The following is a 25,165-nucleotide window of genomic DNA, read 5'->3' on the forward strand; positions in this document are numbered from 1 at the left end:
ATGGGCATGGTTTATCCATTGGCAATGAAATTTCTGTCTTCAAAGCATCAAGTTGATTTAATAATGCCTACAAATAATCATGAATCTATCCAAATCTGTGTACCCTTAATTTTTTTTTCCATTTCAAAACCAAATCAGAAAAACAATCTCGTTCTTCTGTTTGTTTTTTTTACAGAAATCACCTGTTTTAATTTTAAAACAAAAAAATAACTACAAAACATAAGAACGTGAAAATGAAGTTTTTAATTTCTTTGTTTTGGTATTTTGATATTTGGATAAATTCGGGGAATGCTGGGAGATCTGCGGAGGAACTTTTGAACTTCGCAGAGGAGCGCTCCATTCTCAACTACTTAGCCTAGTTATGGCCGCACTCCAGCCTTATCCAGACCTGATCTGTGAACTTTTTGAGAGCGGCATTTTGCAGCATGAAGGGGCCACGCTGTGTTCCATAATGAGCGTCAGGAGATTCTGCATGGAGCTCAACCTTCGGAGGAGAAGTGTTGTTTCAGACGCCTAATTGGAAATGGCTGTGATTTCTGCAATAAACAGGGTATGTATGTATATGTATGTATGTATGTATTCAATTCAATTCAATTTTATTTATAAAGCCCAATATCACAAATCACAATTTGCCTCACAGGGCTTTACAGCATATGACATCCCTCTGTCCTTAGGACCCTCGCAGCAGATAAGGAAAAACTCCCCCAAAACAAACCTTTAACGGGGGGAAAAAAATGGTAAAAACCTCAGGAAGAGCAACTGAGGAGGGATCCCTCTTCCAGGACGACAGACATGCAATAGATGTAATAAATAATAAATTAACATTAATCCATATGACACAATGAGACAGAAAGAGAGACAGAGAGAGAGACAGAGACATTGAGAGATGCAGGACAGACGTAACGGTAATAGCTTACAACAACATTAATGAAAGTAATAATATTATAATTATAATTCTGGCTATTGTGGTACAATATGTTGAAAGTATATATTAATATATGATAGTATACATATGTGACAATAATCATATGTGTATAATAACAGTAGAAGTATGACTAATGATAACAGCAGCAGCAGGAGGCATCTGGCAGGACCACGGCAGCAGCACAACCACACACGTCACACTATCCAGGCACCGCTGCGATATAAGTTAACCTGCGAGACAGTGGAGCACGAAGGCTCCGGAGAAGATGCCAAGTAAGTGACATTCAGTATAGTCGAGTTAGCGAGATGCAGTAACAGGACATGAGTGTTAGCAAAGGAGAGAGAGAGAGAGAGAGAGAGAGAGAAGGAGAGAAGGTGGCCGGTGCATTATAGGAGGTCCCTAGGCCTTTTAAGTTAGGCCTAAGTCAGCCTAACTAGGGGCTGGTACAAGGCAAGCCTGAGCCGGCCCTAACTATAAGCTTTATCAAAGAGGAAAGTCTTAAGTCTAGTCTTAAATGTGGAGACAGTGTCTGCCTCCCGGACTGCAACAGGAAGATGAAGGCTCTGGCCCACTTAGAGCTTTATAAGCTAACAGTAGGATTTTAAATTCAACTCTGGATTTTACAGGGAGCCAGTGCAGAGAAGCTAAAACAGGAGAAATATGATCTCGTTTCTTAGTTCCTGTTAGTACATGTGCCGCTGCATTCTGAATTAGCTGGAGAGTTTTTAAAGACTTACTAGAGCTGCCTGATAAGAGAGTGCACGAAAATACTACGGGACCAATTGCGTCCCTTATTGATTTAGTAGCTAAGGGATAATCCCGTATTATAAAAACCCTTTACATACATACATAACCATTCATACATACGCATACATACAGTACAGGCCAAAAGTTTGGACACACCTTCTCATTCAAAGCGTTTTCTTTATTTTCATGACTATTTACATTGTAGATTCTCACTGAAGGCATCAAAACTATGAATGAACACGTGGAGTTATGTACTTAACAAAAAAAGGTGAAATAACTGAAAACATGTTTTATATTCTAGTTTCTTCAAAATAGCCACCCTTTGCTCTGATTACTGCTTTGCACACTCTTGGCATTCTCTCGATGAGCTTCAGGAGGTAGTCACCTGAAATGGTTTTCCAACAGTCTTGAAGGAGTTCCCAGAGGTGTTTAGCACTTGTTGGCCCCTTTGCCTTCACTCTGCGGTCCAGCTCACCCCAAACCATCTCGATTGGGTTCAGGTCCGGTGACTGTGGAGGCCAGGTCATCTGCCGCAGCACTCCATCACTCTCCTTCTTGGTCAAATAGCCCTTACACAGCCTGGAGGTGTGTTTGGGGTCATTGTCCTGTTGAAAAATAAATGATGGTCCAACTAAACGCAAACCGGATGGGATGGCATGTCGCTGCAGGATGCTGTGGTAGCCATGCTGGTTCAGTGTGCCTTCAATTTTGAATAAATCCCCAACAGTGTCACCAGCAAAACACCCCCACACCATCACACCTCCTCCTCCATGCTTCACAGTGGGAACCAGGCATGTGGAATCCATCCGTTCACCTTTTCTGCGTCTCACAAAGACACGGCGGTTGGAACCAAAGATCTCAAATTTGGACTCATCAGACCAAAGCACAGATTTCCACTGGTCTAATGTCCATTCCTTGTGTTTCTTGGCCCAAACAAATCTCTTCTGCTTGTTGCCTCTCCTTAGCAGTGGTTTCCTAGCAGCTATTTGACCATGAAGGCCTGATTCGCGCAATCTCCTCTTAACAGTTGTTCTAGAGATGGGTCTGCTGCTAGAACTCTGTGTGGCATTTATCTGGTCTCTGATCTGAGCTGCTGTTAACTTGTGATTTCTGAGGCTGGTGACTCGGATGAACTTATCCTCAGAAGCAGAGGTGAGTCTTGGTCTTCCTTTCCTGGGTCGGTCCTCATGTGTGCCAGTTTCGTTGTAGCGCTTGATGGTTTTTGCGACTCCACTTGGGGACACATTTAAAGTTTTTGCAATTTTCCGGACTGACTGACCTTCATTTCTTAAAGTAATGATGGCCACTCGTTTTTCTTTAGGTAGCTGATTGGTTCTTGCCATAATATGAATTTTAACAGTTGTCCAATAGGGCTGTCGGCTGTGTATTAACCTGACTTCTACACAACACAACTGATGGTCCCAACCCCATTGATAAAGCAAGAAATTCCACTAATTAACCCTGATAAGGCACACCTGTGAAGTGGAAACCATTTCAGGTGACTACCTCTTGAAGCTCATGGAGAGAATGCTAAGAGTGTGCAAAGCAGTAATCAGAGCAAAGGGTGGCTATTTTGAAGAAACTAGAATATAAAACATGTTTTCAGTTATTTCACCTTTTTTTGTTAAGTACATAACTCCACATGTGTTCATTCATAGTTTTGATGCCTTCAGTGAGAATCTACAATGTAAATAGTCATGAAAATAAAGAAAACGCATTGAATGAGAAGGTGTGTCCAAACGTTTGGCCTGTACTGTACATACATACATACATATATACATATATATATATATACACATACATACATACATACATACCCTGTTTATTGCAGAAACCACAGCCGTTTCCAATTCGGTGTCTGAAACAACACTTAGTTGAGAATGGAGCGATCCCCTGTGAGGTTCAAAAGTTCCTCCACTGATCTCCAAGCATTCCCCGAATTTATGCAAATATCACAATAACAAATCAAAGAAATTAAAAACTTCATTTTCACGTTCTTCTGTTTTCATTTTAAAACAAAAAAATAACTACAAAACGTGTGATTTCTGTTGTTCTGTTTTCTCGTTTTTCTGTTCTGGTTTTAAATCAGAAAAAGAGAAGAACAAGATTGTTTTTCTGATTTGGTTTTGAAATGGAAAAATAAAAGAACAAAGGGTACACGGATTTATCCACTTCGCCTCTCTCTCTCTCTTTCTTTCTCTCTCTCTCTCTCTCTCTCTCTTTCTCTCTCTACTTATGTCAATTCTGGTACATTGAGAGCAAGTCTACTGGAGTCAAATTTCTTGTATGTACATACGTACTTGGCGAATAAAGCTGATTCTGATTCTGATTGCCAAAGCACAATTACAATTTAAGACATTACAAATTTAAAAACAATTATTAACAATGTATTATTACAAATGAATAGACATACATTTTAAAGGAGAGAAAAAAACGTATTAAGTGAAGGAGTACATAAAAGGCAGACTGTGAACTGTGATGAGATTAACTCTCTGGTCAGAGAATGAACCAAAATCTTGGCGTTTACATTTAATTTTTGTAAAGAACTTTGTTCTGCTGTCTTTATATGTGCTACATTGTCGCAGGAAATGTTGCTCTGTCTCTACCTGTCTCTGAGGACAGAGCTGACACAGCCTGTCTTTTCCAGGTAGCCAGGTCTGCCTGTGTCGGCCAGTCTTTATGGCCAGGCTGTGATGACTGAGGCTGTACATAGTTAGTGTCTTTTTCAGTTTCTGATCTGTGGTCAGATAGTTTAGCATTGTGTACTGTCTGTTTAGGGCCAAATAGCTTTTAAGTTTGTTTTGGGTTTTTGTGGTAGATGTCCATTAGTTGATGTAGTTTTCTCAGACTCTACACTCTGCCCTTGTATTGTCAGTGTAATTGAAATGATTCCAAATTTTACTGCTTTTCCTGCTGTATTCATTTTCTCAACTTTTTTTTTTTACCTTTCCAGCATGTTGTCTCTCTCTGTAGCACCTGCTCTCTTTCTCTCTCTGTCTCCCTCCCTCCTGTTCATGTGCTCACTGTGCTGTGTGTGCCTGTAACCCCTGCCCCTCCCCCTTCTGCTCACCGCGGACACACAGATGACACCACACATATTGACCAATCATGTGCGGCTTGAATAGAAAAAAAACCCAAAAAAAACCCCAAAGCGGCGTCATTCACTTCAAAGAGCCGGCTCTATGAGCCATTTCGTTCGCGACCGACACATCACTAATACAGTAAAGTCGCTTTGATTAAAGATTGGAAAATTGTGAGCCAGATTCTTTGTGAAGACTAATGGAGATCCATAATAAAAAAAATAAAAAAAAAGGTATATCTATGTTCAAAGACTTTTTATAGCATAGAAAGCTCTCCTTCCCTTGTCTCTAAGATCATTAAAGGCCAGACTGAAATTTCCTGTTGAGGTTATTTTTAGTCCCAAACGTGTAGCTGTGTGTGTTCTATGTCAGTCGAGCCTAGGAGGAACCTGATATGGTTTCCCTGACACCTGGGTCGTTTCTGGAAGAAAGGCTGAGACCAGGGATATCTGACTGTCCTCATGATTTTGCTAATTCATCAATATAAATGTTAAACAAGGTGGGGCTGAGACTGCAGCCCTGTTTCATCCCCCTACTTTGCTAGAAGAAATCTATTTCCATATTGCCAATTTTTTTTAATTATATCATAAGTTTTCCCCCCACACCTTTTTAAATTAATTTCAGGACTGTTATACCAAATTGAGTCAAATGCATTTTTGAAATCCATGAAACAAGAGAATGTTTTGTTTTGTTTTGTTTTTTTTGTTTTTTTGGTGTACATGTTTGTTAGTGAGAGTATGGAGAGTATAGATATCGTCTGTAGCAGCTGTTTAGGATGCTGCAGAATTACTTCCCCAGATTGCTGCTGACACATATGCTTCAGTAACTGTTTGGGTCAAATTTATTTCCATTTTTAAAGATTGTTGTGAAAATTCCTTTGCTCCAGATGTCAGGAAAATATCCAATGTTCATAACAAGGTTGAATAATTTTATTATAGCAGTGTTGAACTTGTGGCTGCTAAATTTCAGCATTTTATTTGAAATATGCACAGGGCCACTGGCCTTCCTTGGTTGCCAGGTCTGGATCTCAGCCAGACCAACTATTTGAGGAGCTTCAGAAGAAAGACAGCGCTGTGCAGACCATGAAAGAGCAGCTGGACTCACTCCTCCTCAGCAATTTGATAATCAAAAGGGTTCTGATTGTCTTTAACGACTGATTGGAGAATTTGTAATTTGTTGAGATCATTCTAGGCCAAATTTAGTGTAATAGTACTATACAGATTTTCAAAATGTTTCCATATTCCACCATTTTGAATAGCCAATTCTTCCTCGTGTGGTTTACTGAAAGAGTGCCCTTTTTTTTCCAGAAAATATTTGAGTCAGTTGACTCTTCTACAAAGCTGCAACAGTTGGTTCCCACTTTTGTTGACAGTTTTGTCAAAGTTGTTCCTGCGGTGATGTGATGATGATGGGAGGGGAATGCTAATTTGGCCAGGCATATGCTTGTCTTCCTGTGGGTTAATAGAATCTGGAACTATGCCTGTTCTGGCGTTAAGGTCCCCACAGATCACTATGTTTGCTTGGGCCTGGTAGTGATTGATTTCATCTTCAAGAATTGAGAAGCTATTTTTATTATAATAAGGGGATTCTGATGGAGGGATATAAGCCGCACACATGAATATAGCTTTATCTGCGGTGGATTCTAAGGAGAGATCAGGATGTAAATTGTATCTCAATAGTCTGAAGTGGTTTGTTTTCTTTGATGCATCAAATTTTATTGAAATACAAAGCCATGATAAAAGCATTTTCTGAACATTGTGCTGGAAAAGTTTGACTCCTGAAAGCCTCATACCAGTCCCCTCGCAACAGTTGTTGTGGAATGTTTTTGCTCCTCAGAACAGAAGGGGCACTGACCTGTGTGTGTGTGTGTGTGTGTGTGTGTGTGTGTGTGTGTGCAGGTGAGAGGAAGACAGTGGTTTCCTGTATGAGGATAGCCAATAAAACCATGGAAGTGGTCAATGATAGCTACTGTCAACCTGAGAACCGACCACACCCCCAAGTACGACTCTGCAACTCTCACCCCTGCCAGTATAGGTGAGACAAACACACACAGGCCCGCTGAGTAGATTTGGTTCGATTGCAGATAGATATTTCCATAGCAAGGATCCACGGTAACGCTTTAGATTACAGCCCGCAATTTACACCGCAACTATCGAGTAGTTACGGTGTAATCTGTTGTACTAACGGTGTACCAGTGTAGTATGTACCAGTACATATATGTAGGTACAGGGGAACAAGATGTCAAGTTATGGAATAAGGGGCTAACAATTCGTGAATTTACAGAGAATTTATATTATAGGTTTTTTTTAACTACTGGGTACCTATTCTTTTATAACAGGGTATGTGCGACCTGCTGATCAATAATATGGATGTTTGGGGGGAATTTACAGAGAACTTATACAATAGGTATTTTTAACTACTGGGTACCTATTATAACAGGGTATGTGCAACCTACTGATCAATAATATAGACGTTTGGGGGGAATTTACAGAGAACTTATACAATAGGTATTTTTAACTACTGGGTACCTATTCTGTTATAACAGGGTATGTGCGACCTGCTGATCAATAATATGGATGTTTGGGGGGAATTTAGAGAGAACTTATACAATAGGTATTTTTAACTACTGGGTATCTATTCTATTATAACAGGGTATGTGTGACCTGCTGATGAATAATATGGATGTTTGGGGGGAATTTAGAGAGAACGTATATGGTAGGTATTTTTAAGTACAGGGTACCTATTCTATTATAACAGGGTATGCGCGACCTGCTGATTAATAATATGGATGTTTGGGGGGAATTTAGAGAGAACGTATACGGTAGGTATTTTTAAGTACAGGGTACTTATTCTATTATAACAGGGTACAGTATGACAATAAAACTGAAAAGGAATCGGAGGGAAGATGGAGTGAAGACTTCTGCAGCAAGTAATAAATCAGATGTGATTTTATTTCAAAATGACCTAATTACAAACAAACAATCTACATTGTTCCTTTATATTTTCAGCAGGTAGCCTATACAACTACAGGGTACATCTGTGTGTTTACTTCGGAACAAAGATCCAGGGGACAGTATGTTGTCATGCACACTGTTGGCATCTGAAGACCGTCTCAGCTGTCACTCACCTCACCAGCTTTACATTACTGGATGTTCGTTTATGACTTCATGACTCCGCTTGCTGTCGGCAGACAGAATTCACCCACCCTAAATGTGACTCACTTGTGTTTTGGTGTAAACACGTTGACAATTTTGAAGTCATTAAAATGTTGAAGGTCTTCTCCCTGGCAATTGTGTTCGTCCGGCATTATGGCTCCTCAACATGCAAGCTCACCTTTTTCCAGCTCTGTGCACGCTCTCCTTTCATCCCAGTAAATAAATACAAATATAGCAAGATAAAACACAACGCATATGCTTGATATGTTTTACTGACAGCTTACTGTGCAGTTAATTTACAGTTTGTTCTTCCATGTTTTGAGGCAAGTAAAATCAAAACAAACATCTCACATTGTCCTCTGTATTTACAGAACAAGTGATATATGCAGTGGTAGTTTTCCTGTTGTTACATTTATTTACAGGGTAAGTACAGGGTATGCGGGCTGTATTCTAAAGCACCAGTAGTTCCCCCGTAGTTACATTTAGTTACAGGGTAAGTACAGGGTATGCGGGCTGTATTCTAAAGCACCAATAGTTCCCCATAGTTACATTTAGTTACAGGGTAAGTACAGGGTATGCGGGCTATATTCTAAAGCAGCAATAGTTCCCCCGTAGTAACATTTAGTTACAGGGTAAGTACAGGGTATGCGGGCTGTATTCTAAAGCGCTAATAGTTCCCCATAGTTACATTTAGTTACAGGGTAAGTACAGGGTATGCGGGCTGTATTCTAAAGCACCAATAGTTCCCCCGTACTAACATTTAGTTACAGGGTCAGTACAGGGTATGCGGGCTGTATTCTAAAGCGCTAATAGTTCCCCATAGTTACATTTAGTTACAGGGTAAGTACAGGGTATGCGGGCTGTATTCTAAAGTGCTACTCGTTCCCCTGTTACTACAGGGGAACATTTAGTTACAGGGTAAGTACAGGGTATGCGGGCTGTATTCTAAAGCACCAATAGTTCCCCTGTAGTAACATTTAGTTACAGGGTAAGTACAGGGTATGCGGGCTGTATTCTAAAGCGCTAATAGTTCCCCATAGTTACATTTAGTTACAGGGTAAGTACAGGGTATGCGGGCTGTATTCTAAAGTGCTACTCATTCCCCTGTAGTAACATTTAGTTACAGGGTAAGTACAGGGTATGCAGGCCGTATTCTAAAGCACTAAAATAGTTCCCCATAATTACATTTAGTTACAGGGTAAGTACAGGGTATGCGGGCTGTATTCTAAAGCGCTAAAATAATTCCCCATAGTTACATTTAGTTACAGGGTAAGTACAGGGTATGTGGGCTATAATACTAAATGTAAATTGTACATTGTATATCATATAAAAAACTAAATATTACATCCTTAACTTAGAGCCTTTACTTAACATACTTCTTATTTCAAAATAAGTAAACTGATAGCATTTAATTCTTTATTTCTTAGTTTTTCTTGCATTGCTTCATTTTGTCCTTCTTTTTCATCTTCCTTTCCACTCCTGATGAAGATGACAGGGTTGAGGTTGAGATGAGGGGAAAGAAGCTGGTGCACCTTGTCCATATGTTGAACCTATAGAGAAAAACTGTTAATTCCAGTCTCTTAACCATAATATATAGTCTGAGATATCTGGATTTCTGACAGCCATGATGTCTCCCAGTTGGTGAGAAGCCATCAAACTGTTGGCCACACAGCCGCAAAGCCATCATCGCTGGCACTCTAGATGTGAATAAATACAATATTAATGGTCTACATAAGGCTATACAAGAAATACTGTATAGCTAACTAAAATCAGCGCCTAATTTCTAGTTTGTCAACAGACCATTACAAATATGTAGCACATTAATAATGGAAAAGTTGCAGTTAATTTCCAATTACCGTGTGGAACAAGCTTGCAACAACAGTAGTCATCTAGCAATAAGCCATGAAACCAGAAGCATGAGTGACTTTCCCTTTTATTTTATTTTACTGACAAAAACCTAAATGCAGCATACGACATGTTTGATATGCTGCTAATCGACAGCAAAGCAATAATAAGTGTATGTAAGTTCAAAGGAGGAAAGTTTAGCCAGTGCAGTAACAACACTAAAGTTAGCTTCTGATTTGTAGCTTCCGATTCCTAGTTAAGTGAAAGTTCTGGGAAATGTTATTAATGGTTCATTCTCCTGTTTTGCACCACTTACACTTATTAAAGAGTGTTATGCATCATAGCAAAAGCCTTAAAACACAGTTTCGGAATCGTGAAACCTTTATTTTGCTTATGAAAACAGCAAAAGGGCGATTTCACTGATATTTCTCCATCAACCACATTAGACCAGGTCCAGATCAAAACACTATACTTATTATACTTAGACATATTTTTACCTTTTGAAATACGATCACACAATATCTCTTAAGAATACATTGTCAAATCTGTTTAATGTGGTCTGGGTGGGGAAAAACGAAGTGAAATTGCCTTTTTTCAGTTTTCCCCAAAAGAATAAAGGTTTCACAAATTTTAAACTGTGTTTTAGTGAGTCTTAGTAAGTGTCCTTAGTTATTTAGTCTAGATTTGACAAGTCTAAGTATAACGTTAGTGGTTTTTGATTCATAATTATCAGTGAAATCACCCTTTTTTCATAAGCAAAATAAAGGTTTCAAAATTTTTAAACTGTGTTTAACAGCATTAAGACCTTTGCTACGATGTATAACACTAACACTTTAATAAGTATAAGTGGTGCAAAAATGGAGAATCCGCCACTAAATATCATTATTTATGTTCCCCTAAACTTTTCCTCTCATCCTTAATCACATGCGACGAGTCGTAAGCTAACTTCAGTGCTGTAGCGCACGACAGGACAGTAATGTTAGCAGATTAGCTTACTGAAAGTTCCTATGTGAATAAAATCACCTGAACATGTTTCTGCATCTGTAAGACACAAACCCACATGCATATATTCTATTGCATTGAATGTAATGACACTTTAAATTCTATTAGAGCAATCAGAAGTGTCAGGTTGTAAAAGCTGCAGGGATCATAAAATATGGAGCGTGGACTGGTGGCTGGAGAGGTGCCAGTTCACCTCCTGGGCACTGCCGAGGTGCCCTTGAACAAGGCACCGAACCCCCAACCGCTCAGGGCGCCTCATCAAGGGCAGCCCCCTCACGCTGACATCTCTCCACTCTGTGCATGTATAGGTCCTCTTTGTGCATGTGTGTGTCTTTCGGACCTGTGTGTAATTGACAAGCAAGAGTGAAAACATTGAATTTCCCCTCAGGGGGATTAATAAAGTAAATAAACTTAACTTAACGTTAACGCTTTGCTCTTTTAGCTGGACGCACAGCGTTAGCTTGGATGTGAACGTCCGGTAGCTAGTAAATGATTAGCGAGCTAACACTCCAACAACACCTTTCATTTGCTCAGTTAACGCTACATTTGACATGAGCCACAGACCAGACTGTTTTGTGCCAGTAAATATATTCAAGTTATTACCCACCGTATGTTTGCTGTAAAGTAGGTTAACAGCAGTGCCATCTACATCTCTCTGGTTAGCAGGAAACAGATTAGGTACGTTGCCTCATCTCACCAGCGTACGCCAAAGTGCGGGCGAGCGGAGAGCTTCTTCTCTTTCCTTATACACAGCATCTCGTCTTCGTCTGGCCTGGGAACGCCCTGGGGTCCCCCAGGAGGAGCTGGAAAGAGTTGCCGGGGAGAGGGCTGTCTGCCCCCGCGACCCGGCCTCAGATAAGCGAATGAAGATGGATGGATGGATGGATGGACAACACTGTCGACCCCTGCTGTCATTTGATATTAATGAAGCGTACCCATTCAAATCACTGAATTTTGATGACGCTGATGTGAAAAGTTATAGGTCACAAGTTTAATTAAAAAACAACAACATAGTACTACATCCATGAGTACTCTTGCCTTATTATCATTATTATTATTATTAGTATTATCATTATTATTATTATTATGACCATTATTATTACATATTATGCCTTATTGGCATTGCTTTTTATCGTTTTTCTTAACCAAATCTGTGTCACTTTATTTTATTGTCATCATGGCATTTCATACATTTAACCCATGTTATATAGCCTATGTAACGATGACAAAACATTTTTGACATACATAAATAACGTGTGTAGGTGTGTCACCCAGTGATACATTGTACAGTAAATTATACAATAAATTAAAATAAATAAATAAATAAATAATGACAGAATTTGCAGTACAGATTTAAATTATACAATGTTGTAATAATTCTGAATTAATAGAAAAACATCCTTCTTCCACCTTCTTCCTTAGAAGAGGAAGAAGGGGGTGAAAAAATCCCAAAACAAAACACTTTGGGCCGGATCTACTAAGATCCCAATTTGTGTGTACTAATTTGCCTGCGCAATCTAGAATTTTGTGTGTGGGGCTGAACCGCGGTTTGCGGGTGATTTACTAAGAGTGCTTGCGCAAATGACAACAGGTGCAAACGTGTTGGAGACAGCCTATTTAAATGAGGGTTTTGCGTGTTTTATGGTTTGCAGCATGGCAAGTTTGGAGAGAAAGCGCAAAGTGAAATTCGACTCTATGGAATTAGAGGTGTTGGTAGATGAGGCCAATAAACACTTAAATGAGCTACAGGAAAGAAACCTGTACTCTCTAAATTCCCCCCAAACGTCCATATTATTGATCAGCAGGTCGCACATACCCTGTTATAATAGTTAAAAAACCCTATCATATAAATTCTCTGTAAATTCACAAATTGTTAGCCCCTTATTCCATAACTTTACATCTTGTTCCCCTGTACCTACATATATGTATTGATACGTACTACACTGGTACACCCTTAGTACAAAAGATTACACCGTAACTACCCGATAGTTACAGTGTAAATTGCGGGCCGTAATCTAAAGTGTTACCGGATCCACACTGCCTGCCATTCCAGGTCATCAATAGTGATGCCCAAGTCTCTTTCTCAGGCATGCTTATTAGCTTGGGAGGTTAAAGCTGAGTTGGGGTTTAGGGCTCTATGGAATACAATAATGTGTTTATTGGATACCTGTAAAGACAATGCCTTTACTGATTATTAATGTGGCATCTTTAGCAATAAAGTGTCTGAGTTGTAAATATCTAAAAAAAAACCCTCACAATTCAATAACCTGTATCACTACTGTAACTGCTGAAAAGATAATGAGATCTGGCCACTGAATAAATCCCCAAGCTTAGTAAGCCCCCTGCATGTACCACGTTTTAAAGCTCTGGTCTTGACAGCCAAGCAGAAACTCTGGGTTGTTGAGAATAGGGGTAAGCGGAGATATTAACTGAGCACGACCCTCTATTATATGGATGGATCTCCAGGCCTTCAAGGTACATAAAAGTGACAGGGTTAGAGTACAGAGGTCCTTGACAGACTTAAAGTTGTTGAGAAACAACAGATTCCACAAAGGGCATCTGGACTGAGAGGATTCAATATCGAGCCAGATTGAGGCTGGGTCATATTTGAGCCAATCTGCTAGCACGAAGGTGTACTGCCAACTGATTAAGTCTCACATTAGATACATCTAAGTCCCCATCAGAGCTGACCATTTGGAGTTTTGACATATTAAGTTGGGGCTTCCTTTTGCTCCAGATGAATGAACTCAGTCAGCCTTTAAGCACCTTGATAATAATAATAGGGATCATTTGAAGAGAGTAGAGTAGTCTAGGCAGGATGTTCATTTTAATAAGAAACTAAAGGTAAGGCTGGGCTTCTATTTTCGAAATAAATTGTGTTATTCTTTTATCTCTAAAAAGAAGCTTGTTGCTGCAACTTTTCTGCCGTTGCTAGACTATGGTGATGTATTGTATATGAATGCCTGTTCCACGTCACTGCTCATGCTGGATGCTGCTTATCATGGTGTATTGAGATTTATTACTTGCTGTAAATCACACACCCATCACTGTACTCTGTATGCTAATGTAGGTTGGCTGTCCTACTACCTTCATACCTCTATACATACCTCACTTTCACACACAATCCATCTTACAGCTTGCGATCCCAGGACTGTCTATCTGCCTCAGTTCCCAGAGCTCGCACTGAGTTTGGGAAGAGGGCATTCATGTACTCTGCTCCCTCAGCCTGGAATGGACTTCAAAAAACTCTGAAGCTTCAGAGCTTCATTTCAATTAATGATTTTAAAACTCAAGTCACAGACTTTTTAATGGCTGAGATGGGAGTATGCAAATGCTTTGCTACATAATGGAGATTTATTATTGCATTGATTGTGTATATTGATCATTGTATATTGTTTTATGGTGTGCATTGTGCTGTACACTAATCTGACCTTCCTTCCTCAGTGTCCCTATATGTAGGTGTTATGTACACACCCAAGAAGATAAAACCGGCGGGTGAGCAATGATAGGAAATGGCTCTAAAAGGCTTGGGATGGATGTAAGCAACCCCAGCGGCATAGCTTCAGACTTTGCAAATTTATACCCTGAAAAAGTGCCAAATGTTGAAATGACTTGGATCAAGCAGGGAATAGAGGTTTGTGGTCTCGATAAGAATATTAACACGTCATCTGGGTACAATGAAATTTTATGCTCCCTCTCACAACAACAAGTATACCTGATAGAAGAGCATTCTGCCTTATTGCTTATGCCAGTGGTTCAATAATGAGCAATAATGATCAATGAGCAATAGGCTGAGAGGGTCACCCTGTCTATTCCTGCAATCAAGGGGAAAATTATTAGATTTCAGACCATTTGTCAGAGCTGCCGCTGTTGGATTATTGTAAAGAACCCTGACCCAGCTAACAAATGTGTCTCCCAGCCCAAATTCTTTCCATGCATAAAACAAGTAAGACCACTCAACCCGGTCAAATGCCTTCTCAGCATCCAGAGAAAGCACAAGGGCAGGGTCTTTGAAGTCCTGGCAAAGCTAAATAATATTAAGAAGCCTTCTCATACTATCACAATAGTTCTGGCCTATAATAAAGCTGGTCTGGTCCTCCTTAATGATGTGAGGTAGTACTTTTTCAAGACGCATGGCTTTGGAGAGCAATTATTGGTCAGCATTGAGAAGGGTCCTTGGCCTGTTGGAGGTGCACTTGTCAGGGCATTTTCCCTTCTTGAGGATAAGAGAGATATTAGCTTCCCTCAGTGATTGATTTAGGATCCCATTTTCAAATGAATGGTTGAACATAGCCAGCACAGTGTCAAAGAGAATATTGCTGAACTCTTTATAAAACTCATATCCAAATGCGTCTGGCCCTGGGGCCTTTCCAGATGGCATAGATTTAAAAGCCAGTAATGCTTCATCTTTTGTGATTGGGGAATTGAACTATGGTTTTTGAGCTTCTGTAGCCTTTGATAGTCTTAGATCTGAGAAAAATATATGCATAAGGGCTGAAGCATTGTCAGGCTGTTCTGACTTACACAAATTAGAATTTGAAAGTGCACTTTTTGGTGCACTTTAAGAGGACTGAGTTCGGTTCATATACTATTATATACTACTATATGTGAAAACACCCTTAGACTCAACCATCTCAAATATACATTTGCTTTTCTCAGGTGGGTGACACGAGAGTGGGGACCCTGCTCCGTCACATGTGGTAAAGGTCTTCAGCAGAGAGAGGTGGTTTGTGTTTACCATCTACAGAATGGCTCACTCATCCACACCAGGGACCTGTATTGCCAAGGAGGAAAACCTCCTGTTCTGCAGGGCTGTGAGGGCCGCCTCTGCCTTACTGTGTGGGAGGCTTCAGAGTGGTCCAAGGTACTTCATACACACACTGTGCCTGATGTCATGTGAAACCATTGCAGGCTCTGGGCCTTGCTTCCTATTAACAATTAATCTTAGAAGTGTATCCATGAATGCTCTTAAATTCTTGCAGAGAGAGAAAGAGAGCCCCCTCCATTAAATGTTTATGTTTATGATTGTTGAAGAAAATACAAGATTGCAGTTTTCAAGATTTTTGTTTTTTTATTATTGACCAGCATTTGGGAATTAGCCACATTCATTTTTACAAATTTGTCCAATATTAACCCATTTAAGTGTATAAAATATTTGGTAAAACCTGAAAATTCATTCCTTTTTGGATATGCAGTACTTTTTCCCCTGTCCTTTTCTTGCCAAGTTATTCCTCAACTTGACATATTCCTTTGCCGCCATGGATTCAGAAAAAGTTGTATGTTTGTCTCACTTCTTTAAATTAGCAAAGCAGTACAGATGCATTTGGCATACTGAGTGATGTCTGCCCAACAATGAGCTACACTCCAAAGATCGAAAATGCAAATGTGGAATTGTTTCAGTATAAATATGGCTCATGTCAAAATTAATAAAATTAATTGTAAAACTAAAAGGTGCATTTCCTACAGAGTGTGAAATTATGTGAAAGCTACAATAAATTGCAAAATACACAAATCTTAAAGTGCAGATGCATTGTACCGTCCTGCTGAAAAACCAGCATGTTGAACTGTTTAACTTCCAGAATCTGAAGCTGAATCGAATTACATAAAGAGGCTAAGAGCTGAAATAATTTACTAGAAAAGCTTGACGCTAAACTGATATACTGTCAAAGGTGGAAGTTAAAATTAAATAACTGAAAAGGTGAAGGGAAGAAATGCTTAACAATTAAGGACATTTAAGGTATTCAGTGTTTTGCTACTTTTATACTTTTTAAAGAGCATCACATTTTAACATCTGCATGGTTTCTAAGTTAAGTTAAGTTTAAGTTTTTAAGTTTCTGTATTTGACAGTATGCAGAAGCAGTAGTTGATTGAAAAATGTATGGAAGAAGTATAACTGCACTGTGACCTGTTGGAAAGGCATTAAACTTAGATGTGTACTGTAGAAGAATAATTACTTTGCTACCATTTTAAAGCTTAAATGAAGTCTGTGGAGAAAAGCAGGAAATGTAGTTGAATTTTAAAGAGTAGATTGAAGACTTAATATTTTTCAATTCAATGCAAGTATTGAATTTTTAAAAAAAAAAAAGCTTTAAATTTGATTATAATGCAATCAAAGACCTTTTATTTTGAAAATGCTGCTGTGTTTGGGTGGTCTGGTAAACTAATGTTACCATATTGGACCTTTTATTTTGAAATTCAGTCTTGTCTAAGCCCTCCCAACAAATTCCTGTTACCATTTGATAGCTTTTATTTTGACTAGATTTTTAAAAAAAATCTAGCCTTGTCTAGGGCCAGTTAACTATATTTATGTATGTTAAGCTAAAGCATTGACAGTATGAATGCAACTTCTGTTATAATTGTGCCCAGCGCTCCAGCTCCGCAATTCAAGCAGTCCATTCCAGCGGTCCACTCTAGCACTTCTATCAGTCTACCAGCATGTAGAGGCATGTCTCAAAACAACAACGTGTGCCGGTAGTAGGAGCAGGCTGACGGCTGACCATGCCGAAATGCTCATCTTCTTAAAAAAGAATCTCCACATCATGCTTGGACTGCAGTAAGGGGAGAATGTGGAGATGGGGGAGTAGTGGTCGATTTACTTAACTGACTGATTTCTGCTCATGTTTTTTCCAAGACGAGCAAGGTAAGGAGAAGGGACACTGAGGTAGACCGGCAATATTAAGCTTATCAATATACCGTTGCCTCTCTGGTAGGCATAGCGTGCTAAAATAATCCTTTGCCATCTTATTATTAGCTAATTATTAGCTAGCTATAGCTAATAATTTTAGCTAGCTAGCTAGCAATTCAGTCGTGGAGACTTGAAGGCGCGGCTGCGGAGGCAGAATGACAGCGAACGAGCGAAGAAGCGGAGGGGAGAGCGGGCCTCGTTTCCCCTTTGGGGGCATGGTTTTCAGATTATGACGCATTGTGCTCTGTCTCTATAGAGGGGTGTCCAAATGGAAGAAGGGTCAGCATGTTTGTACACACAAGGTTAAAATACTTAGGTTATGCAATAATCCAAAATACAATAGAACAAAACTAGTGGCTTTTTATTGAGGGAACCAGGGTGATGTTAACTTTCTGGTTTGCCTATGAAGAAAACATCATCCCTGCACACTTTGTCAAGATGCCAAGAGATTAAAAACATTGTTTGAAAGCTGGACGCTAAATTGTAATACTGTGAAAGCTGGAAATAAAAGGGCTGAAAGAAAATAATGCTTTGTATGCTTTGCCATCACAAGAAATGATTAAAAAAGCACAATATATTTAAAAAGTGGAAAGAAGCAGAGTGATAGCAGAAATGTCCTTAAAGAGCTTAATAGTTTGACATTTGAATGGTATCTATATCTGAAAATATGATTTTAAAAAGTTTAAATAGCCACTATATGCCACATAGAAGTGGCATATAGTAGTCCACAGTGCAGATGGACATTGACCTGAAGCATACTGCAAAAGCAACCAAAGACATTTTTAAGGCATAGAAGTGGAATGTTCTGCAATGGCCAAGTCATATCATCTGACCTGAATCCAATTGAGCGTGCGTTTCTCTTGCTGAAGCCAAAACTGAGGGCAAAACACCCAAAACACAAGCAGGAAGTGCAGACGGCTACAGTAAAGGGCTGTCAGAGCATCACCAGGGAAGAAACCCAGCATCTGATGATGCCTATGTGTCCAACACTTCAGGCAGTCATTGACTGTAAAGGATTTGCAACCAAGTATTAAAACTGACTGTTTAATTTATGATTATGTTAGTTTGTCCAAATACTTATGAGCCCTTAAAGTCGGGGGACTGTGTGAAGAAATGGTTGTAATTCCTACACGGTTCATACTACATTTTTGAAAAAAGCCTTAAATGAAAGCTGAGAGTCTGCACTTTAAGCAGGTATTCATTGTTTCATTTAAAACCCATTGTGGTGGTGTACAGAGCCAAAATGATGACAACTGTATCATTGTCCAAATAATTATGGACCTGACTGTATGTTTGTGGTCAGACAAACGCAAGGAAAGGAAATGCAATGCAAAGCAAATCTATTTGTATAGCACATTATTTTCTTTACAGAGAGCAGGGACGGTTTTTGCTATGGGCAATGTGGGCGACCGCCCAGGGTGCAATCTATGTGAGGGCCCTCCAAAAAAAACAAAAAAAAAACAAAAAAAAACTTGCTAGTTTTCTGGACTACCTCTCGAATCCTGCCGGTTGTGGGTTGAACGGGGGTCACAGACAGGAATACGGCGGAGGCTCATAGTGCTCTGCGGCGCAAGATAACTGCTTACCAGCAACAGAGAAGGCGAGGGATGGTTCGCCCAGGGTGTAAAACTAGCCAGGACCGCCTCTGACAGAGAGTGCAAGAAACAACACAGGGATTAACATAATAAATACATGGCAATTCAAACAAAGTATTAAAAAAGCAATTAGAACCAAAATGTAAATCAAAATAGTGTCACAGTCCCTAAAGACTGCTCACAGGTCTGAGGTGAGCTTCTTTTCCATAAGTTTTATCTTCAATTCTGTCTCTCTCTGCTGAAGCAGCGTCAACTTGAGCTGCTCGTCAGCCAATTCAATTTGTCTCACCGTCCTCTCTGTCAGGAATCCACAATAGTCACAGAAATTGTTGAGGTACGGAAAAGCATATCATCTGACACTTCTGAATGAACCGCATAATTCATACTAGTAGGCTACTGTATATTTTTCCTATACGGTCTGCTCTGCACACATGTAATTTTTTTTTTTTTTTTTTTTTTTGAAGTCCGCTGGGTTGGCAATAACATAACGTTAAACTCTGAACAGGTAGGTGTTTAAAGAGTTCATGTATGACGTACAGTACAGGCCAAAAGTTTGGACACACCTTCTCATTCAATGCGTTTTCTTTATTTTCATGACTATTTACATTGTAGATTCTCACTGAAGGCATCAGAACTATGAATGAACACATGTGGAGTTATGTACTTAACAAAAAAAGGTGAAATAACTGAAAACATGTTTTATATTCTAGTTTCTTCAAAATAGCCACCCTTTGCTCTGATTAATGCTTTGCACACTCTTGGCATTCTCTCGATGAGCTTCAAGAGGTAGTCACCTGAAATGGTTTCCACTTCACAGGTGTGCCTTATCAGGGTTAATTAGTGGAATTTCTTGCTTTATCAATGGGGTTGGGACCATCAGTTGTGTTGTGCAGAAGTCAGGTTAATACACAGCCGACAGCCCTATTGGACAACTGTTAAAATTCATATTATGGCAAGAACCAATCAGCTAACTAAAGAAAAACGAGTGGCCATCATTACTTTAAGAAATGAAGGTCAGTCAGTCCGGAAAATTGCAAAAACTTTAAATGTGTCCCCAAGTGGAGTCGCAAAAACCATCAAGCGCTATAACGAAACTGGCACACATGAGGACCGACCCAGGAAAGGAAGACCAAGAGTCACCTCTGCTTCTGAGGATAAGTTCATCCGAGTCACCAGCCTCAGAAATGGCAAGTTAACAGCAGCTCAGATCAGAGACCAGATGAATGCCACACAGAGTTCTAGCAGCAGACCCATCTCTAGAACAACTGTTAAGAGGAGACTGCGCGAATCAGGCCTTCATGGTCAAATAGCTGCTAGGAAACCACTGCTAAGGAGAGGCAACAAGCAGAAGAGATTTGTTTGGGCCAAGAAACACAAGGAATGGACATTAGACCAGTGGAAATCTGTGCTTTGGTCTGATGAGTCCAAATTTGAGATCTTTGGTTCCAACCGCCGTGTCTTTGTGAGACGCAGAAAAGGTGAACGGATGGATTCCACATGCCTGGTTCCCACTGTGAAGCATGGAGGAGGAGGTGTGATGGTGTGGGGGTGTTTTGCTGGTGACACTGTTGGGGATTTATTCAAAATTGAAGGCACACTGAACCAGCATGGCTACCACAGCATCCTGCAGCGACATGCCATCCCATCCGGTTTGCGTTTAGTTGGACGATAATTTATTTTTCAACAGGACAATGACCCCAAACACACCTCCAGGCTGTGTAAGGGCTATTTGACCAAGAAGGAGAGTGATGGAGTGCTGCGGCAGATGACCTGGCCTCCACAGTCACCGGACCTGAACCCAATCGAGATGGTTTGGGGTGAGCTGGACCGCAGAGTGAAGGCAAAGGGGCCAACAAGTGCTAAACACCTCTGGGAACTCCTTCAAGACTGTTGGAAAACCATTTCAGGTGACTACCTCTTGAAGCTCATTGAGAGAATGCCAAGAGTGTGCAAAGCAGTAATCAGAGCAAAGGGTGGCTATTTTGAAGAAACTAGAATATAAAACATGTTTTCAGTTATTTCACCTTTTTTTGTTAAGTACATAACTCCACATGTGTTCATTCATAGTTTTGATGCCTTCAGTGAGAATCTACAATGTAAATAGTCATGAAAATAAAGAAAACGCATTGAATGAGAAGGTGTGTCCAAACTTTTGGCCTGTACTGTACTTCAGATGAATTCCCTTTTAAATTAAACCATAGACCGCAAAATACATCAACAAAGCCAGCTACCTCGCTAGCCTGCTAGCTACTTAACATGCAAGTCAATGGAGTCGCGTTTGCTACCGTTAGCATGACGTTGGCGCAATTAGAGATCGGTACGCCCAAGTTTTAATTAATGTGACAATTCAAATAGCTGGCTCACATGAGATGGTGGGTGGCCTTCGTATGGTCTTAAAAACGCTACACATTAGATATCGGTAAACCTACATTCTGATGTGAAAGCTGTGCTACCAACTGCTCCTTTCGTGAAGTAGTCCGCCATGTTTCAGATCCAGGGGCGGAGTTGTGAGATTTGGAAATCCGTATCCAGTCAGATTGGGATCAAAGTGATCCACCCTGCCAGTGTTTTGAAATACCCAGATAAAGTCAGCAGGATCACCTTGATCCCTGACTGAGAAAAGGATTTCATTATACGGATTATTCTGATCCAGATTACAAGTTTTGAAATACCGGGCCCTGAAGATTAATGTGAGATGCAGCACAGCACTGTGTGTAAGTTATTTAGTCATTCAAGCAATTTTTACCACTCGAGAATTACTAAAAACTGTCAATGATTCCTCCAAAATACCACATTAAGACACCAAAACCTTGGGGACTACCACAGAAAAATCCATGTTATTATGTGGTATCAAAAACTTTTGACATTTGGAGATTTCTGTAAGAACAGCATTTTATGGCGAGTAGACACCAAGCACTTCTGTACTGGAAACTGATCATAAGTGCTATATTGTAGGCAACTGGACTTGTTTGAGATTCTTGAAGATGTTTTGCCTCATCCAAGAGGCTTCTCTAATTCTGAGAACTGAGATTACAATGACCTGGATGACTGAGAACCTCTACCGACACGTACTGAAAACTGCTGTGAGATCTGCTTATTGTCAATATAACTATGAAAACCATCCATCCTGTGACTGTCTGAGGTCTCTAGTTTGTGGCTGTAGTTTCATGAGGCTGTGATTATCCTAGTGGTCACAATAGGTCATTTTATACACTGGTGTCCGTTTCAAAGACAAGGTCTCTCTACAGTGAAATGGCTTCTATGGGGGCTAACTTCATTACACATGCATAAAACTGGGCTAATTGAACTCACAAGAGCCCTAGCTTTCAGGTCCTACCCAATTTATGCAATTCCAAGAATGTGTAAGGACCCCAGTATAGAGACAGAACGCAACGCGTCATAATCTGAAAGCCCCGCCCCCAAAGGGGAAACAAGGCCTGCTTTCCCCTCCGCTTCTTCGCACGTTCGCTGTCATTCTGCCTCCGCAGCTGTGCCTTCAAGTCTCCACGACTGAATTGCCAGCTAGCTAGCTAAAATTATTAGCTATAGCTAGCTAATAATTAGCTAATAATAAGATGGCAAAGGATTATTTTAGCACGCTATACCTACCAGAGAGGCAATGGTATATTGATAAGCTTAATATTGCCAGTCTACCTCAGTATCCCTTCTCCTTACCTTGCTCGTCTTGGAAAAAAACATGATGTGGAGATTCTTTTTTAAGAAAATGAGCATTTCAGCATGCTCAGCTGTCAGCCTGCTCCTACTACTGGCACACATTGTTGTTTTGAGACATGCCTCTACATGCTGGTAGATTGATAGAAGTGCTAGAGCGCACCGCTGGAATGGACTGCTTGAATTGCGGAGCGCTGGGCACAATTATAACAGAAGTTGCATTCATACTGTCAATGCTTTAGCTTAACATACATAAATACAGTTAGCTGTTATTCTAAAAAATACATTTGGAGGGTCTGACAAAGTGTTTGCTGCACACAGGCATAGGGAGTGTCAGGATCCCACAATTTCTTCCCTGTTGAAGCCTCACGTTTTATTGTCTGTATCCACTTTTGTCTTCTACAAGGTTGATAAAAGCTAAGCTCTGGGTTTTTACTGGCCGTGCAGCCCACCACACAGCAACTTTTCAGCATTTGGACTTAAGGAAAACTCAACAGGATGGAAACGGAGGGGGAAAGTGTGAGGGGAAAGCGGGCCTAGTTTCCCCTTTGGGGGCGTGGCTTTCAGATTATGACGCGTTGCACTCTGTCTCTATACAGAAATATTCAAATACAATCCAGGTAAAATTAACACATTTATACTGCATGCAAAAAACTGCAGGGTTTATCCCTAAAACTGCATGGGATTAGCATAAAGTAAGTATGTATGTAAAGGAAGGACTCATGGGTACCCATAGAAGCCATTTTCAGTCAGATATCTTGAGGTGAGAGGTCAAGGGACCCCTGAAATGGCCATACCGTTTTTCTCTTGCCAAAATTTAGCCTTACTTTGGAGCGTTATTTAGCCCCCTAGCCAACAAGCTTGCATGATTGGTTAGTACCACCGGATTTCTTAGATCTTTTAGTTAAACCAGTATCATCACTCGAGCTTTAAAAATCCCCTACAGCCTCTTAGAGACAGGAATGTCAGCAGGGACATGAGCAGGACACATCATCTGAAAGAAATGGTTAGTACCACTTACTTCCTTAAAGGGGCAAAAAGCAAAATCGTTTCACCACTAGGTTTGCTGTTGTGCACTGCCTGTAGACCAAAACAAAGTGTGTCATGAGCCACTCCTCCCTCTACCTCTGCTCTCCACCCCCCACTCGCCTCGTCTAGCAGTTAGCAATGTCTCGGTCTCTGCTGTGTTTAGCTATTCCCCTGCCTACTTCAATGATGATGGTACCTGTAATAAATGTAATATATTTGCTGAGATGGAGGTGAGGCTCAGGGACTAGAGGAGCTGGTAGAAGCGCTCCTGGCTGCCCGCCAGGCTTGCGGGCTGCCTGCTAGGCTAAAACATTACTCTCACTCACGGAGAAGAGTAGGAACATTAGCGTTAGCTCCCAGTGTTAGCCGAGTCGGCTAGAGCCCGCCAGGCTGCCCGCCTGGCTCGCGGGCTGCTCAAGCTCCGGACATTAACCCATCCCGGTGTTTCCTCCACAGCCTCCACTTCACCCAGCTTCACTCAGCTGCCCGAAATACCTGCTGCTTCTTCCCACTTTAACCCGAAGCGATGTTTTAGCCTGGAGAGCAGTCCGCGAGCCAGCTGCCCGCTAGGCTAAAACATCGCTCTCACTCACGGAGAAGAGGAGGAACGTTAGCGTTAGCTCCCGGTGTTAGCACTAGCTGGGATCCGGCGATGTCTCTAGCCGAGTCGGCTGCCACCGGCTACTGGAGTAACTTACAGCTATGGAGCGCTTCTATCAGCTCTTCTAGTCACTGAGCCTCGCCTCCATCTCAGCAAATATATTACTGCCCACAAGCCTGCCAGGCTGCCCGCGAGGCTACGTTTTACAATGCTAATTGAAAATGTTAGCTGGGCTGCCAGGCTAACTTACTCACTTAACACAACCGTAACGCCTGACCCACTGCTGGGACCGAGCCGCTAATAACTCAAGCTCCAGACATTAACCCATCCCGGTGTTTCCTCCGCAGCCTCCACTTCACCCAGCTTCATTCAGCTGCCCGATAAACCCGCTGCTTCTTCCCACATTAACCTGAATAACAAACCAGGGCTCGGTGCTCCAGTTGGATCCAAACAGAGAGCCGGGGCTAGTTGGGAAGCTAGCGGAGGCTAACTGTGCTTACCTCCGGTCATGCTGCGGCTAACGCCTCGCAAGCAGCTCCCAGCTAGCTCCGGATTGTTATTGAGGTTAAAGTGGGAGAGGCAGCGGATCTGTGGGGCAGCTGAGTGAAGTGGAGTCTAAGGAGGAAGCACCGGTTAGTATGGCAGTGTTTTACTAAAGGTCACAAGGTGGGGTTGTTGTGGTCAAATATGTCATGCACAAGCTAATGGAGAACTTGGTTACCAAATTTCATTTAATCTAAGTCAACAGAATTGCAATATGTATGTGGCATTCCCCACACTTGTGCTATGAAGCTATGTCTACAACATTTCCAAATTTGGTTGCAATCCA

General features: G+C 40.8%; 1 protein-coding gene across 2 annotated transcripts in view; it reads left to right on the forward strand.

Moving 5' to 3' along the window:
* adamts17 (ADAM metallopeptidase with thrombospondin type 1 motif, 17) overlaps window positions 1–25,165 on the forward strand; it is a 526,549-nt gene that overhangs the window by 473,901 nt on the left and 27,483 nt on the right. For both annotated transcript variants that reach the window (XM_033627478.2, XM_078162521.1), the window contains 2 exons: window positions 6,651–6,786; window positions 15,414–15,618. In XM_033627478.2, the coding sequence (XP_033483369.1) occupies window positions 6,651–6,786; window positions 15,414–15,618 (341 nt within the window). The remainder of the gene's footprint in view (window positions 1–6,650; window positions 6,787–15,413; window positions 15,619–25,165) is intronic.

Source organism: Epinephelus lanceolatus, chromosome 2 (genome assembly GCF_041903045.1).
Source record: "Epinephelus lanceolatus isolate andai-2023 chromosome 2, ASM4190304v1, whole genome shotgun sequence".
Taxonomy (NCBI): Eukaryota; Metazoa; Chordata; class Actinopteri; order Perciformes; family Serranidae; genus Epinephelus; species Epinephelus lanceolatus.